Source organism: Rhincodon typus, chromosome 30 (assembly GCF_021869965.1).
Source record: "Rhincodon typus isolate 14 chromosome 30, sRhiTyp1.1, whole genome shotgun sequence".
Lineage (NCBI taxonomy): Eukaryota > Metazoa > Chordata > Chondrichthyes > Orectolobiformes > Rhincodontidae > Rhincodon > Rhincodon typus.
In genome coordinates, this window is record NC_063361.1 from 31,924,749 (window position 1) to 31,943,088 (window position 18,340).

Genomic DNA, 18,340 nt, shown 5'->3' on the forward strand with positions numbered 1-18,340 from the left:
TCTCTTCCTTGAAAGATGATAGCTGCGCAGTCTTTTAATATTTTCAAAGCAGAGGTTAGTAGATTCTTGGTAAGCAAATAGGTGAGATGTTATTGCGGGTAGGCAGGAATGTGGAATGATTAGAGTAGCCATAACCTTATGAAATGGCAAGCAGGATCAAGGGGCCGAGTGTCCTACTCCTGCTCCTAATTGCTATGTTAGTGCCAAAAGCCAAAAGAATTGCAGTTGTATCTAGGCTATGATCTGCAAAAATTCTTCTCATGTGGCTGCTTTCCTCAAAACTCCCTAATTAGTAATGGGTAATTTCCAACTAAACTTCATCCGGTGTCTCAGAAACCATATCTCTTACTGCCTTTAACCTACCTTTCAGCATTGCATTTGGATTCCAACATTTACACCTATATAGTATCACCGACAAGATGTACTTTCCAGAGAAATGTTTTTATTTCTAAAAAGGATTCAAATGTGTGTGAAGGTTTTTTGCAAGCTGTTTTGCAATTGTGCTTCAAAGATTTAGATGCCCAAGGAACTTCATATTCCTGCAATTGCTTCCAATATTTGCAAATCCATATTATCAATGATAATTTTGTGCCATGAAAAACTGCCATGAGCTCCAGATATATTTTTTTGCCAATTTTGATCCAATTCTCCTCTCTGATGTCATTGGCCAGTGCTTCACTTTTATTATTTATGTAGCATTTCACGATTTTGACAGTGGTGGCGATTCTGAGATTCCAGCAGGGAAGCCACATTCATATGACAGAGACTCAATCACTCTGACCTACTCTCTGTGATCACAGCTTCCTTCTGGGGACATGCGATCGAAGAATTATTCCTTCCAAAGTCTTTTCACAGTCACTTTAGAATAGAATGTCCTTTATTGTCACTTGTACTTCAGTAGGTAAGTACAGGAGTACAGTGAACAGTTATTACAATGGCTGCCTTTTAATGGCACCATCTTCGGTACAAGTGCCTAGATACAAATCTAACAGAGTAAAAATATATATAATGTTGTAATACACGAGGATTAAAAGGTAAGAATTTACATTACAGTCCAGTAAGAGTACCCAACAACAGCAGTTCAGCATGTGGCGCCAAGCCTAAGTCCAACAACTGTCCCACATGACACCAGCCTCCAGTTCGCTCCTCACCGTCATTCAGCAGCAACATGGTAAGTCATGCTTTACTGGGATTCCCCTCCCTGGCACCACTCCAGGACTTGGGATTCACTTCATTTAAGTATGGAAAATCCAATTTTAATGTTGTACCTTCAAACTATTCCTTTGCTTATAGGATTAAAAGTAAATCCGTTTTGAGCGACGTGATAAAAAGTATATATTTTTAAATAGCAGCTACAAATAAATGGCCTTCAAAAAAATGCCACATATTAATAGACTCCCCAAGGAGGAAACAGAAAAATAAATATTTGCAACAGTAATTTTTATTTCAAGCTTCAATACCATGTTGCAATTGATACAGGAGTGATAAAGAATGAACAAAGCATTTCTCTTAGACAGCTTAGGGGAATTCTGATTTGAACACTAAAAGGCGGTTAAAGCAGATACCCTTTGCATAAAGAGATTCTGTCTCTCCCACTTGATCCAGAAATGGCAATTTTCGAGAAGTAAAACTTGGTAGATGGGTCATAATTTTTCTTACATATTTGGTCATGGAGTATGATGACCTTGGCTGTCATTTGCTTCATTTTGATACTACGAAAACATCGACACACACTCCACAATGAACGATCCCTTGCATTGTTTTATTTTTACAAAACTTCAAAGTAAGAGCTCTGCATTGCATTCTAAAGATATTTTCCTACAGTAAACTTATTCAATTGTTCGCTATTTAGATATTGCCTGAGCCTAAAGCACAGAGGGACATGTTTCATTGACTCCGCTTGTCTATTGGTTTACATATTGTTATTCCTCGAAGTTGACTTATACTTATGTACCGTCACATGCACCACCACCTGTGTTGTGCCCTGCATAAAGTCAGAAGTCACAGAGCACCAGGTTATAGTTCAACAGATTTATTCGAAATCACTCACGCTTTTGGAGTGCTGTGCATGTGCGTCTCTCACACCCCAACACACATACACACACACACCCCTAAGAGGTGAATCATTTCATCCAAGATGTTTGTTTACTTGCAGATACCTTCTATTTTGTTCAAAAAACACACAATTTGTAGTCACAGTCAGTGTGGCATCTGATAAATTCCTGCTTTCGGAATAAAACCCTGGCCTGATTCCAGGTTATAACTCTGAGACAGATTCTGACATTGACTTTATAAATAGCTTACTCACTGTCTAACACTCTCTGTCACCCGCAGAGACTTATTATCTGACACTCCACTCACACCAGTTCTATGATCTTTTGATCTCTCTGCCCATAAACTCTGTGTCTGTGCTCTCCTCGCTCAATGCGCTTGACGAAGAGGCTGTGTTCCGAAAGTGTGTGGGATTTCAAATAAACCTGTTGGACTATAACCTGGTGTCATGTGACATCTGATTTTGTGCATCCCAGTCCAACATCGGCACCTCCATATCGTGCCAATCGTAAGAGTTGACTTTTCGTCTGTAAGTACTTACAGCAACAGTCAGCAGGGTATGCATCAATTAGGGCAGTGTTGTCTGTTAGAAAGTGTGACAAGTGACAGAAGTGTGACTAGGGCAACATAATTTTGAGACATGCATACATTTTAGTAGGAAACACACGTACACAATATAGACAAACTTACACAAATATAGATAATTTAACACATATTTGCTTAAACATCCATCACTAATCAGCAACCATGGAAGCAAAGCACTCAAAAATGATTCAACACAGGTTACACTCTCCAGTTCTCATTGTTTTACTGACAAACACACAAAAAAGTTCAGGTTCATGTGCAAATGCAATGCAAATACAAATCCAATTCTGTAGGTGTCAAATCTGGGTGATTACAATTTATATGGCTTAGTGCTACAGTGAGCCATGTCTAATGATCATTGTAATTTAATTTTTCATTGTTTAAGTCTGATTTAGTTGCCACGTAACAACTATAGAGAGTTGTTGGTAAGACGTCAATTACTTAAGAGTTTACAGCATAGAAACAGGTCATTCAGCCCCACTGCGCTATACCAATATTAATGCTCCACTCAAGCCTTCTCCAACCTCTCTTCATCAACCTGTCAGCAAATTTTTCGTTGTGTTTTAAATCCCCACCATGTGCTTTATCAGCTTTCCCTCAAATATATCTGTGCTATGCACATTAACTATTACAGGTAGCTGTGAGTCTCACAATTTAAGACTTCCAGCATGGAGGCTTGGAAACCAACCTAAACTGTAAGAATTAAGCTCTAAATGTCTGTTAATATCTTTTGATGGATCGAGTGACATGTTCCCTAATAACTCCTACAATGAAATAACATACCACATGCATAATGCAATCACTATTACCCTTTCACTGCAGTGAACCAGCCTGTGGTATAAAGCAAATGATTGATGTATGAAAAATGCACAGCAGCTAAACTCAGACTGACTGCCCATTCATCTCTTTACCATTTGTAAGGCTTTACAGACTTAGAATGGCTGCAGCACAATGGTCACCACCAATGCTGCATCTGTCCCTGTCTAGTAAACGGACAAAATATTTTTTCTTTCAGCACACTCTCTTATTGCTGGCTAGGCTTCTAGCTTAGCCTCTAGGAGGTGCACAGAAGTAGCAGTGTGTTTCTTCCTCCCAGTGGGCACACTGACAAGACAATATGGATGATATTGACAAATTCAACAAAAAGGCAACTGGTGCAGCTCTAATCCAACTGCTTTGAGGCTCAGTGGACTGGAGTTTCACTGCACCACAAAGTGTTGCATACAATTCTTTTATTTTCATAGCTGGCATTAGTAATACTTATAGATTCGAAAGGAACAATGACACACCTAGATTACAATAGCTCTCTTTATTATTACAGGGCACACAAAAACCTGTGTCAATAACCACCCTTACATCTTACAATGGGAGTCTTGTCAGCTTCATAAATATCAAATGGTTTAATAATTCAAACCGAAAGAACTGCGGATGCTGTAAATCAGGAACAAAAACAAAGTTGCTGGAAAAGCCCAGCAGGTCTGGCAGCATCTGTGAAGGAAAAAACAGAGTTAACATTTTGGGTCTGGTGAGCCTTCCTCAGAACAGCAGTTTTGAGGAAGGGTCACCGGACCCGAAACATTACTGTTTTTTCCCTTCACAGATGCTGCCAGACCGGCTGGGTTTTTCCAGTAACTTTGGTTAAATAATTCGTTAGGCTGTTTCTTCAATCACAAAATTAAATATATGTTTTTACAATAACAGGTACATATATAACAAACACAACAGTGCATTATTAAATCCTGATTCTGGTTGATGAATCAGGATTTTCAAATTGACTTTGCTTGTTAATATGTAGTAGTCATATTTTTAAGTCAAAATCATTGCATATAGAAGCAAGAATACTGTTGAAAGCTGAGGGAATGATCATGCATTTCATAAATGTAGATATTCTTACCTTTTCCTTTCCACTGGCTTCTCGTGATACTGTTGAGCCCTAAGGAAGCAAACAAGAAAAAAAATTACCATTGTCCTTTCTTATTTTTAAAACTAATAGCATGAATGAACCTACTACCAACCCTCTTTATATCCCAATATTTCATTCACTTTCCCAAACAGAAGCAAGGAGAAACTATGTTGCAGAAATATGAAATGGAAGAGTTCACCATCCAATTTCCTATCCTTTCCTTTTCTGAAATAAGTAATACTAGGCATTTGCTTGCTGCTTCTGACAGGGCACATGGGAGACCAGAACTTGCCTATATAGATAATTATAGGAGGTGTAACTCCATAACTTGCCTTACCATGGCATAGCATACCCTTATAAAATTTGATCAAGTACTAAATTAGAACAGCCAATCGGAACGATTCAACTAATAAGCAGTTTAAGCACTCACAAATTTTATCTGCTTCTCAGAGATTCAAAATTCTCTGTTGTGCAATTTTTAAAAAGTACCCAGCTCCAACATAAGTCCAAAGTTAGGAGCTTTACATGACTAATGCATGCAGTTTGTATGTGGTTCAGCATCTTGTTGAAATAAATGAAATAGGAGAATGGGTGTTTAATATAATTATTACACATCGAAACATGATGAGGACTGTCAACCCTTTGACTTTGGTCAATTAAATCATGACTGATCTGTGCCTCAACTCCAGTTACCTGCCTTTCGTCCATACATTTCAACATCTGAGCTTACAAATCTATCGTGTTCAGTTTTGAGAATTTCATTTGACTCCAGCATTGTTATACAATGGCATCATGAGGTCTTCATTTGTTACAAGCGCAATACCTGAAGGATACAATTTCCATAAATGCAATTTGCACTCAAAGCTCTCATCCTGGTTTTCAAATCTCTCCATGACCTGACCCCCACTGATCTCTTTCATTCTTTTAGCTTTACAGTCATCTGAAAACTCTGCATTCCTATTGTACATTAGGTGTTACACCCCCAGTTTTAGTCATTCCTTCATTGCTTTTAGCTGCCCTCAAATTCTCAGCCTCTCCTTTCAGATGTTCCTTAAAACCCTAGTCTCCACAGATGCTGACAGACCCATTGCATTTCTCTAGCACTTTACTTTTGTTCCTGAAAACCCATCTCTTTGGCTAAGCTTTTAGTCACCTCTTCTATTATCACCTTAACTGATTCAATGGCAAATTCTACTTGGTAACAATTCTATAAAGTACCTTGAGATGTTTTACAATGTTCTAAAGCAATATGAATGCAAGTTGTTTCTGTTGCTATTGTACTGATCATTATTGCAATAATTGCTGTTATTTGGACACCGAAATCCAAGTTTGATCCATTTCCCATGCACCATTCACATATGCACCTTGAAGCAAGAATCACCAGCTAGCGACCAGGAGCAGGGACATCCATGGATGATCTTCTCCCTCTCTAATTGAGAGCAGTAAGACCAACAGCAGTGTCCAAATATGAAGAATCAGAAGCAACCCAACCAAAGATCTTCTCATGCAACGAGTGGTTAAAATTTGTAACGCACCACTTGAGAGGTTAGTGATGATAGATGCAACAGTGACTTCCAAAAGCAAATCTTGACAGAGAAATATAGTCCTCTTGGATGGAACTAATGGGATTGCTCTTCTAAAGAGTCAAGCCATACATGATGGACTGAACATCAATCTCATCTGCTGTTCTATTTTATGGTTCCAAAGTCTTCCAGCTTGCATCACATAATTCAAATTTGTTCAGGAGTCAAATGGGGACCAATTTGTTTGCATAGATCAGTATCAGAATGTGCAGTTCCTTCAGTCAAAGCTTTGGGGGCAATTGTGGGCTTTCAACTTTTATTTATATAATGGAGAAATTCACTTTCAATAGACTACATTTAAATTGATCCAAATTAAATCTAAATACTTGGTGTTTCATAATTAATTATTCACTTGCTTCAATAATTAAATCACTGAATCCATTCTGTAATTAATTGACTTACTGCCAGCATTTTATTAATTTTACAGCTTAATTTAAAGGATACATATGCTGAACACATCAGAATTCAGAAATTGCATAATTATATTTTCACGCAACATTAAAGAGTCAACTAGACCTAAAGGTTAGAAAATATTTTCTCTGTGGCTATTTACTGTGACCTCTCAAGCCACTGGGCTACGGTTAAACTGTAATTTTAGCAGCACAGTCTGCCCATTCACACCTAAAATGTCACTCAGTGGTGTGCTTGTAACGGGAGTTCGGGGGAAGCTGGAGATGAGAGAGAGTGTAAGTAAGTGCAACAGACAGTGAGTGTTTGAGTCAGAGATCAGTACGAGGAATAGTAGGAGTCAAATTATACTGAAACTCATCCCAATAACATGCCTTAACTACATTAATACACTTTCTATAACATATCCCCAGAAGACATTTTCTTGATGTCCTGGCCAATATTTACCCCTCAACCAACATCACTAAAAGAGATCACCTGGCAGTTTGTTTTTGAGGGCATTGCTGTGCACACAATACCATGTTATATTGCAACAGTATCTCAGCCACTCTATAGTCCAACAGCATAAAGTAATTTATCCTAACTATTCTCGAAATGCCAACTGCAAAAATTTAAAAATTGATGAACACCCCCAAACCTTTCATCACGGATTCCTCAACTACAGGAAATAATCTTTGCCCTTTGTAGTCTGTCAAAATTTTATATTGTGATTTTTTTTTATTTTTCCATGGGATGTGGGCATTGCTGTCAAGGCTAGTATTTTTCATCTAATGCATCTCGCCCTCAAACTGACTGGCTTTGCTAGGACATTTTAGAGGGCAGTATAGAATCAATCTGTGGGTCCAGAGTCACATGTTGGTCAGACCAGGTAAGGACAACAGAGTTTTCTCCCTAAAAGGACTTTTTTTCTTTTTTTTAAAAAAAATAGTTCTCTGGCTAGGCAGCATTTATTGCCAGAGAGCTGTTAAGTGTCAATCACGTGTGGGTCTGCAGTCACAGATCAATCAGACCAGTTAAGAATGGCAGGTTCTCATCCCTAAATGACATTAGTGAACCAGAGGGGTTTTTTGAAACAAATGACAGTGGTCATCATTAGGCCAGCTCTTTATTTCAGAATTTTATTGAATTCAAATTTTACCATCCGCCACGGTGGGATTTATAATTCCCACAACATTGGCTTGGGGTTCTGGATTGGTAATGATGTAACACTTTGCCACTGCCTACCAGAACAAACCAGATGGGATTTAAGGATGATCAATGAAAGGTTCACAGTCACCATTCCTGAGTCTAGAATTCCATTCTAAGTTTTGTAATTGATAGAATCTGAGTTCCACCAGCTGTTGTGGTGGGAATTGAACCGGTGTCCCTACAGCATTAAGCTCAGCCTCCAGACTGGTCCAGTGGCATAACCGTTATGTTACTCTGTCCCCTCAGTTTTTACAAAGTTTCAACATTTTATAAGTAGATAGAGACAGTTAGATATAAAATCTGCAGCTTTAAAACATAAATAGGTTCTGTGCCTTTAACATTACTGGTAGTCAGCAGTATTTTGCTAAGAATTCACTCACTGGGGTTTCCTTTAGTTAGGTCATGCTGATAAAAAAAAACATCTCCACATCAAAGTTAACTTTGAAATTTGCTTTGACAATAGAAACTTTGAAAAGGGGCAAAGAATCCAGTTTTGCTGTATTTAATCCTTTTCCAAGCCTGTTTTTAGCACAGTTTAAAAGGAAATTAATTATACAGTTGAAAATTACAGGAACTATGTTTTATGGTTCATGTAGCACTTTCACAATGATGCAGTCAGGGGTCTGACTCACAGCACAGGCCAACATTCAAATATGCCACCCACAGCTGTGATGAGTTTTAAACAGAGTGGGGGGTTGGCAGGAAGGCATTGAGAATGAAGCAGGGCTATTTGTCTCAAAGAATGATTACTTAAACGATCATTTCCCCTATTATCAGCATAATTCTGGGGAAAGGGCAAGAGTGAGTGGGTGAACAGCCTTTATTCATTTCTGTCACTTTGAACACCACCTATTACCAAACTGATGGATTGGGGAATCTGCACGTTTAACTTACTTACAGTGCACAATGCCTTTGTGGTCTCAATTGCTCAGTGACAAGAGCAAGGATTTGCAAAAATAATGAAGCTGGCAATGAGCTAAACAGGTTGCCATTTGTAAATCATTGCACAATGGAGTGGCCATGCTGGCTTTACTTGTTATTTTATGGGACAGAAGAATAAAATGGGTACATAGAAATGGTCCATTTGGCCCATTGTGTCTCTACCGGTTCTCAATTAGAGTGGTGCCTAGTCCTACTTCTCTATCTTTTTTCGGTCGCTCTGCAATTCTTCAGATAATCTGAAGCTCATCATTGATCACATTCTCAGTCAGGCAATCTGGAACCTAATCACTCGCTGTGTAAGGCTTTTTTCTCATGTCACCAACTTATCTCTTACCTTGATTCTTCCACATGTGGAACTGTTTCTCCCTGTTACTCTGTCCAAAGTCCTTATTAGTTTGAAAACTCTGTCAAATCTCCTCCTAATCCTCTCCTCCCAGGAGAACAGTCCCAGTGTCTCCAATCAAATCATGTAAATTAATGTCCTCATCCCAGGAACTATTCTCAGGAATCTTGTCTGTATTACTTCTTTAATGCCTTCATATTCCCTCCTAAAGCACTGTGCCTAGAATGGGATACCAAATTTCAGCTGAAGCCAAACGAATGTCATGTAGAGGTTTTCTCAACTTCCTTGATTTGGAACCTTTGCCCCCATATATAAAGCCCAGGAGACCATGTGTTTCATTAACTGTTCTTAACCTGTTCTGCAACCTTGAATAATCTGATGGCACATATCTTCAGGTACCTCTACACCTATACCCCTGTTACAATTATACCCTTTATGTTGCCTCTTTCTTCACAACACACTGCATTAAATTTTATCTGTCAATTGTCCATATATCCCTGTCTGTGCCCTTCTAAAGTTTCACATGATCTTTCTCAATTCACAAAACTTCCAAGCTTTAAGTCATCTGAATATTTTAAAATTGCTCCCTACACACCTAATTCACTGTCATTCATATACATCAACGAAAGCAGGGGTCCTAACGCTAAGCCCCAAGAAAGCCAATTATAACCCTTCCACCAAACACCCCTCACTTCTCTCTGCTTCCTGTCATTTATATTATCTGGTATCCATGCTGCTACTGTTTGTTTTCTTTTACAAATAACTGTGCTCACAAACTGGTTGTGTATGTGATACCTTATCAAATGGCCTTTGGACTGTATTTAAAAATCAAATATTCTCAGTTTTCTCACTGTTTCCTTTCTTTCTTAAGGCACAGACTCAACAGAATTTGGTCCAACCAGTCTATGCTGACCATAATCTCAAACTAAACCAGTCCCACCTGCCTGCACTTGGCCCATATCCCTCCAAACATTTCCTATTCATGTGCATATTCAAATGTCTTTTAAACATTGTAACTGTACCCATATCTGCCACTTTCTCTAGAAGTTCATTCTACATTCAAACCACTCAAAAAATTTGCTCCTCATGTCGTTTTTAAAATCTTTCTCCTTTCACCTTAAAAATATGCCCCCTAGTCTTGAAATCCCCCATCCTAGGGAAAAGATACCTGCCATTCACCTTATCTATACCCCTTGTTATTTTATAAGTCTCTACCAGGTCACCCCTCACCCTCCTATGCGCCAGTGAAAAATTGCCCATATCCAGCCTCTCCTTATAACTCAAACCCTCCATTCCCAACAAAATCCTGGTAAGTCCCTGATTCTTGTTGGGGTAGTTTAATTTGCATCAGTCACTCTCCACTATTGAGTCCAGATTGTGTGGAGTGGCAGACTATTAAACCAGGCAAGTTATCAAAACCAGGGCCCTTGTTTGGACCATCACAACATCCACGCCCATGTAGTTTTCAGTGGAGACAATCACCCCAGCTGGAATCACTCCTTCCGTAACCCAGGGTACCAAGACTGAATTAAGTGTCAATCTGCTCTAATGTAGTAGAAACCAGCAAAATGGACACAATAGCATTGTGGATTTATTAATGATCTAGTAGTTAGAAGCCCACAGTTCAAATCCCACCACAGCAATTAAGGAATGAATTACATTTGGAATGAAAAGTAATGGAAACTATGAAACTACCAGATTGGTAAACTAGATGGGTTTTTATGACAAAGTCTCTTAAGGAAGGAAACCTTACCCATTTTATTTAAGTGATTGCAGACCCACAGTAATATCAGTGACTCTTAAATGGTTCAATAAACCATTTAAGCCAGTACAAAAAAAATACAATCTAATGCAGTGCATTAGTTTTAAAAAAAAGGCATCTTAAAGACAATTAGGGATGAGCAATAAATAGTGGCCTTGCCAACAACGTCCACATCCCATGAATGAATAACAGAGAACAAAAATAACAGAGATTAAATCTGGACCTTGCTAAGTTATGGCTCAGCTATTCAGTTGACATACTTGATGATCCACTGTGGAATAAGGTAGCTCTGAGTTTTAATCAGAAGAGAAGATTACAAAGCAGATACCAAAAATGAGCAAAGGCTTATGCATTTAACAACAGTAAGCAATTTAATGATTGCTTCACACACCAAGTGACTTCATGTGGGGATTGTGGAAGAATTTGTCTGATTCACCAAAATAGGTTTCTATTCACAGCTGGAGTTCTGAACGTTTTAACAGACCGACCTGTGAATCAATTCCATGTTTTGAATATGAACATTCAGCAGTTAATACATGTGATTTACTCATGTAAAAACTAACTCTATTAACAAAACTGTTTACAATTCCTTTCTGGTACATGGTATCTTGATCAAGTAGCCATTATTCATTAGTAAGTCTCATCAGTGAATATCATGAAGATAAATCAGCATGGTTAACATCATGGGCAAGTCATTACTACCTCTAGTTGACATTCATACATGTAAGCTTCAAACAGGTCACTGAAGAGAGATCAGGGAACAAGAATCCCAGCTGATTTTTCCTCCTTCCACAGCTCCAGAGCATAAGACTGAAGTAACACTGCCTTTACCAACTGAGTTAAGCTCAGTTAGCTCGACAACCTAGGGAATCAATTAAAGAATTTCCTTATGTGTGGGGGCTCACAACGTGCTAAGCCTTTGAGGAACTTAAATCTTTTTAAAATGTTTTAAAAATGAATAGTTTTCTTTTAACAATAGTAAAAATTTTTAAAAATGGAATGCATGTTGTCAATATTCAGATGCCAGCAGAGATGGCAGTATAACATCATCACCTTGCTATGACAAAGCCGCTGACCGTTGACTGCTTCCCTCATGGCAGAGGCTTCAAGATGACCCTTCCTGCCTGCTACCCCTTGACCATTCCCAAGACCCCAGCCCCCTTGCTGCACAGCTTGCCACTTTTCTCAGGGAGTGGGCAGTGGGAATATTATTTAGATGAAGAAAGAAGCAGAAAGCTACGGAACAGAAGGAATAGGGTGTTGCTGACGTGAATCACAAAAAAGCTGGCATCCAAGTTCAGAGGGTAATAGAGAAGGCAAATCGAATGTTGACCTTTATTTCAAAGGAAATACAATATATAAAAGGAACTAGTCAGATTACAGCTCGAATACTGAAAGCAGTTTTAGGCTCTTATCCAAGGAAAGATATGCTGGCTTCGGAGGTCTGCCTCAAGTCTTTCTCTTATACTGAGGTACCAAGTCTCTTTCTAAATGTTCCTCTAGATCAATGGTTTGCTTGTCCATTTCAGAGGCACCAGGCTACTATATGAAAGGAAATATGAAGCCATTAGTCATGCATCATCGCTGGCAGCGACATCAAAGGAATTATAGCTGCACTGGCACCCCAACATTTATGGCTTTTAAAAAGTCGTGGAAGTCTCTTTGCCACAGTGCAAACATGAATGCTGCTGGTTAAGTAAACAGCTGTAGGTACTCAGGACAATAAAAGATTCATTACCTATTCTACATAGAAAGTATGCATCTCAGGGGAAAGAGTATATTTTGAGAATAAATGGTTAGAACTTAAAGCATTCAGTACTGAAATGCTCACTGGTCCCTCTAGGAACACACTACAGATGCAACAAAATCTGCCTTCTTGTCACCTCCAACCTGATCAATTCTTTATCAGCTCCTTATGTCTCCTTCTGACTTCAACTTCTTCAATTTTAATATCTCTATGTCTTCATTATGCCTTATATGGCTGAGCTTTACTGCACATATGTCCTACTTACACCATTTGGATTCTGTATTATTGCTGGATCACCACCCCATTTCTCCCAGTATCAGAGATGTTCTTCGAGACAGAATCCCTCCCTTTTGGCGTATTCTCCCTGTACCACTTCATGTCATTACCACTCTCACTTTCTCCAGAAGCTGCCCTATGCTCACTTGCTGATTGCATCGTCCCTCTTCCCCTATGCCTAGTTTTCATACCTGCTTGTTCTTTGCTTACCACTTGAATCTGAAGATACTTTGTGTGTGAAGAGTTATACAAATCAATTTTTTGCAGCTTCTCCTTCTAACACCAAATACACAAAGCTCCATTGGACTAATTGGCTCTGAAAGAAAAACATGCACAGAAATTCTGATGCAGATCACATATTTCTGTCGGGGACATTACCTTCAGGTCGTATTTCCTGTGCACAGAGAGTCTGTGACTAAAGACGTTTCTCGTTACGGTCATATAGGTCTCCACTCCATCTACTGTTAATCTGTACATGCCCAGGAATTGAGGAAGAAGTGTGTTGCCATGGCATTCCACAATATACTAGAAAAATAAAACAAGAATGCTTTCACAAACAGAACAAAATCAAATGTGAACGTGCAATTTTTGTTACATTCTCAAATAGACTTTGTTTCTCTGGATCCATTGGGACAATGGGCAGCAAGGCTCTAGTACAAGCCACACTGCACTGCAATCTTTCTCGCTGTTGTATTAACTGCTATTAATTAAAGACGCTATGTTTCCCACACGCTGCAGAAGCTAAAAACTCTTGCTGGGGTTTGACACATTGGGTGCTGGCCATTTTTCATGACAGTTAAGGAGCGTCAGCAGGTCACTCAGCCACGGAGGATAATCACAGATGAGTCTAATCTCACTTTCCAGTAGACATCCTAAAATTAGCAGCAAGAAATCTTGTCAATATTTCCTCCTCATTCCAGGAGTATAAGTTAATTGATATCCAATGCAGGCTAGACTCAAAAACACAAACAAAATTATAGAGGTTTATAAAATCATGAGGGACATGGATAGGGTCATTTTGCCAGGGTAGGGGAGTCCAAAGCTAGAGGGGACAGGTTTAAGGTGAGAGGGGAAAGATCTAAAAGGGACCGGAGGGACAACTTTTTCACACAGAGGGTGGTACGTGTATGAAACGAGCTGACAGAGGAAGTGGTGGAGGCTGGTACAATTACAACATTTAAAAGGCATCTGGGTGAGTATTTGAAAAGGAAGGGTTTAAGAGGGATATTGGCCAAATGCTGGCAAATGTGACGAGATCAGTTTAGGATATCTGGTCTGCATGGATGAGTAAGGCTAAAGGGTCTGTTTCAGTGCTGTATAATTCCATGACCTTCCAATTCAAATTTAAAAGAAATCTGTTCATGGGATGTTGGCATCCTGACTAACACAGCATTTGTTGCCCATCCTAACTTGTCCAGAGGGTGGTTAAGAGTCAACCACATTACTGTGCATCCACATGTAGGCCAAACCAAATAAGGATGACAGATTTCCTTCTCTAAAGGACAGTCAACCAAAACTGCTTTTTACAACAACTGACAATCGGTACATGTTCATCAGATTTTTTTCTTGAATTGAAATTTCACCGTCTGCTATGGTGGGATTTCAAACCCATTTCCCCAGAGCCTGGGTTTCTGGATTACTAGTCCAATGTCATTACTGCTATGCCTTCAACTTCCCTGTCATAATGGCCAATTATAACACCAGGCAGTACTTTTACATACTAGACATTCAGTAGAACCCTCATCCGCTGTTAATTTTTAATCTTTCCGATATTTCTAACAGAAATGCTGTAACTGAAGATATACTGAATTTTGGTGCTGACAGCATGTGTCCCCATCTGGGATATTACCTTCAGGTAATAATTTCAGTGGTCAGCAAGTCTGTGACTAAATACATTTCTTGAAGCCAACTTTTAATCGTATCTTTCATTGATTTGTAGGATTTCATTGAAACCTATAAAATTTTAACAGGATTGAGCAGGTTAAACACAGGGCGTTTCCAATGACAGACAAGTCCAGAGCCAGGGCTCACAGTCTAAGGACACATTTAGGACTGAGATGAGGAGAAATTTCTTCACCTGGAGAGCGGTTAACCTGTGGAATTCTCTGCCACTGAAAGTGTACGAGACCAAAACGCTGAATGTTTTCAAGAAAGAGTTAGATATTGTTCTTATGGCTAAAGGAATTAAAGAGAATGGACAGAAGGCAGGAATAGGGTTACTCAGCTGGGTGATCAGTCATGATCATATTGAATGGTGGAGCAGGCTTGAAAGGCCAAAAAGTACTCCTGGTCCTAATTTCTATGCTTCTATTCATCATTCTGCCCACTTCACTGATTCTGATTTGAACTGTGCTCGTTGCAAGATTTAGCATTCATTTCAAGGTGGCAGCCAAAGACTTCAAGTTTTAGTTTAAGGTTACTCCCTGCCTAGTTTCAAATCAGTGTATAGTGATTGACCAAAAGGAAATAAGACACAAGGAATAAAGTTCTTTCCCCCTCCCCCAACTGTCACTTTTCTTGAGGCTTTAGTTAAATGTTCACCAACAAATCAAATGTTAAATCTCAACCTATGCTTTTTTCCACCCACTTCCTGTGTCCTCACCATTTTTCCTGTCTAATTTCAACTTGCTGCACATTCAATGCTTTGCAAGCTCTACAGCCCAATCTTCGTCACAGCCACGGCCATTAATCAAACCGAACGTAACCTGCATCCAAATGTACCTGATGGTATTTCTTTAAAATATTGTGCATCTCTGCTACATCTTCACTGGTTATCGTTTTAATGACGAATCTTTTATCGTATGTGGTGAGGAATCGAGCTCCCATTCGATTCTGCGCATCACTGTTTAAGGGAGCACTCCGTGTTACTGAGTTCTGAAAGAAAGAACAGCTCTTGAGTGCAAATTACAGAAACAACTTCTCAAACAAATGGTACACTGATTAACATTGTCCGAGTGAAGAAGTCACAATAAGCAATCATTAAAGTGCGGAACACGTTCCTCAAGGAGTAGGTAGGGCAAAAGATATAGATCAATTTTCCAGGAAACAGGATAACCAGTGCCAAGAAAGATAGAGGGATTGGGCCAATGCTGCCTGCTGATACAGGTCAAAAGGTTTGCGTGAAACCTGAAAAGTTCATTCTGTTGCATGTCCCATAGATTTGGTGAATAAATGCAACATTTCTGTCTTTATTGAGAAAAAAACGCACCTGGTGCACACTGAATGATCTTTTTTACAATTACGCTACAGAACATTTCCAACCCAGAAGGGGGCCACATGGACCACTGTATCTGTGCTGGCTCTTCAAAGGAACAACCATTTCATGCCACACCTCTTTTTTTTCCCTACAGACCTGCAAAACTTTTCTTCAGAAAATGATCCAATTCCCTCTTATAGAGTCATACAGCATGGAAACATACTGTTTCGTTGAACCAGTCCACGCCAACCATGTTTCCAAACTAAACTAGTTCCACCTGCCTGCATTTGGCCCATATCCTTCCAAATCTTTCTATTCATGTACTTATCATTGTTTTTTGTGTTTTTCCTGGACTATTAAAAGTTCTAAAATATGAATCAAAATAAAAAATCTTGTGCTTCTGATATAGAAAACCATAAGAAATCTACAAGAAAGCCTGTAACTCAGGAGCAGCTGCAAGGTCCATCCTACTCTCAGTCCACCTGTTTTTTGAATGCATCAACTAAACCTGTCTCCACCACACTCAAGAAGTGCCTGCCAGATCCTTACTGTGTAAAACAATTTTCCTCATGTCACTATTAATGCTTTTCCCAATTACAATGAACCTATTTTTCTCATCTCTGGTTTCCAGTTCACTCCTTCACAACAGTTTCCTGCTTTAAATCAATATTACGAAGGCCATTTATTGCTCCTTTTAATATTTGGCTCTTGCTCCTGTCAAGTGTGAAATGAACCAGTCTGCATGCTCTCCAACACACATTACAATTATGCTCCAATCAAAACTTACCACCATATCAATTCCACTGGTGCAAATGGCTGCAATGAAATTGGGGCAGTAAGCGCAGAGCATTTAGAACAGAGGTAGAAATTTACCAATACTGAACTAAGAATGCTCGACAATATTAAAACCTATGGACATTAGACATAAGCAGTGATTTTCCTCAATTTCTTAAACTGGCCGGTTGGACCAAGTAAAGCAGTCATGGCCAGTGGCAACAGTAGAATCATTCTACACCTGAAATGTAGATATGTTTAAGGTTAGAGCTCAACACAATGCAGATGGTGCACCAGGATTTCAAAGAGCAGGAGGTTGTGCTCCTACCGGAGTCCAAACCCACAAAGGCAAGTGCCAATACTCCAGTATTGTAATGTGAGGTAGAGCTACCATTACATGCCAGAAGTGGTAGGAAAGGCCCTATGTTCTTTCAAGAGATCTTCTCTTTTCAATCTGATCATAGTTGATCCTATACCTAGCTCAACTTTCTTGCCCTCCTTTGACATCAAAAACATCTACTGATCTCTGTCCTGAATCTATCAACGATGGAATATTCACAGACATCTGGAATATAGAATTCCAAAAGTTCCTAATCCTTAAAGTTAAGGAATTTCTTTTCACCTCATTTCTAAGCAGCTGAACTGAGGCGGTCACCCATTGTTCTAGACTCTACAGCCAGGGGAGACAGTCTTGCAGCATTTACCCTGTCAAGCAGTCCAACTGAATAACTTTCATGCAGGTACATGCAGTGGAGCCTAGCTCTGTACATTCAAAGCTAAAATGGCATGGTAATCAACCACAACTTTAAGGTTGGGGTTCACTCAGTTTCTCTCTGATTGATCTCCCCTCCCTCATTACTAGATGCCACCTTCTTTCAAACTGATGGCTGCAGCCTTTAAGTTGAAAATCCTGGTTTCTTCACTCCACTTTTTAAAAATGCATTCTCATAAATTCTGCGCAGTACCAAACAACAGCACACCAAAAAGAAAGAGAACAAAAAGTCTCATGTACACTGCCAACATACATATATTTTCTGCCCTCCTTTGTGCTGGCAAACAATGGTGTGCTTATTCAGGCTACAGATCTGACATGCATAACATAGTCCAATTACCAGGTTTTACAGTATACAGGCATTTTGGCATTAATTAATGTTTAAATGCCAGAACTTGCACACAAAATTCTCTCAAAATAGCAGTTTTGCCTAAGGCAACTTCACTTTCACAATTTTAGAAACCAAATTAAGTTACTCAGCATTTTGAGAAGTCTGGATATAAGCACATGCTGAATCTGAGACACAGGCAGAAAGGCAGACTTGCATTTATATACTATTTTATAGTGTCTCTCAGAAATACTCTTACATGATTCACAATCAACAAATTCCTTTGAGGTTCAGCTACAATGATTATGCAGGCTGTGATGAAACCCTTTTGTTTTGTAACTATTTTATACTGCAAATGCCAGCAAGCCATGAACTTTGTAATACTCAGGGAGCTTGATGCTCCAAAATATACTAGCAACAATACTACCCAAGAACAAGCTGGGAGTTTGTTGATAGGTTTTCAATAGGTTATTCAGGACAG

At 39.2% G+C, this 18,340-nt stretch overlaps 1 protein-coding gene across 2 annotated transcripts in view; it reads right to left on the bottom strand.

Annotated features, from left to right (window-relative positions):
• Positions 1 to 4,421: 4,421 nt before the first annotated feature.
• Positions 4,422 to 18,340, bottom strand: part of LOC109933476 (phosphatidylinositol 5-phosphate 4-kinase type-2 beta) — a 58,105-nt gene continuing 44,186 nt past the window's right edge. For both annotated transcript variants that reach the window (XM_048614745.1, XM_048614746.1), the window contains 3 exons: positions 15,511 to 15,663; positions 13,168 to 13,314; positions 4,422 to 4,570 (listed from right to left, as the gene is read on the bottom strand). In XM_048614745.1, coding sequence (XP_048470702.1) covers positions 4,436 to 4,570; positions 13,168 to 13,314; positions 15,511 to 15,663 — 435 coding nt within the window. In that variant the 3' untranslated portion in view covers positions 4,422 to 4,435. The remainder of the gene's footprint in view (positions 4,571 to 13,167; positions 13,315 to 15,510; positions 15,664 to 18,340) is intronic.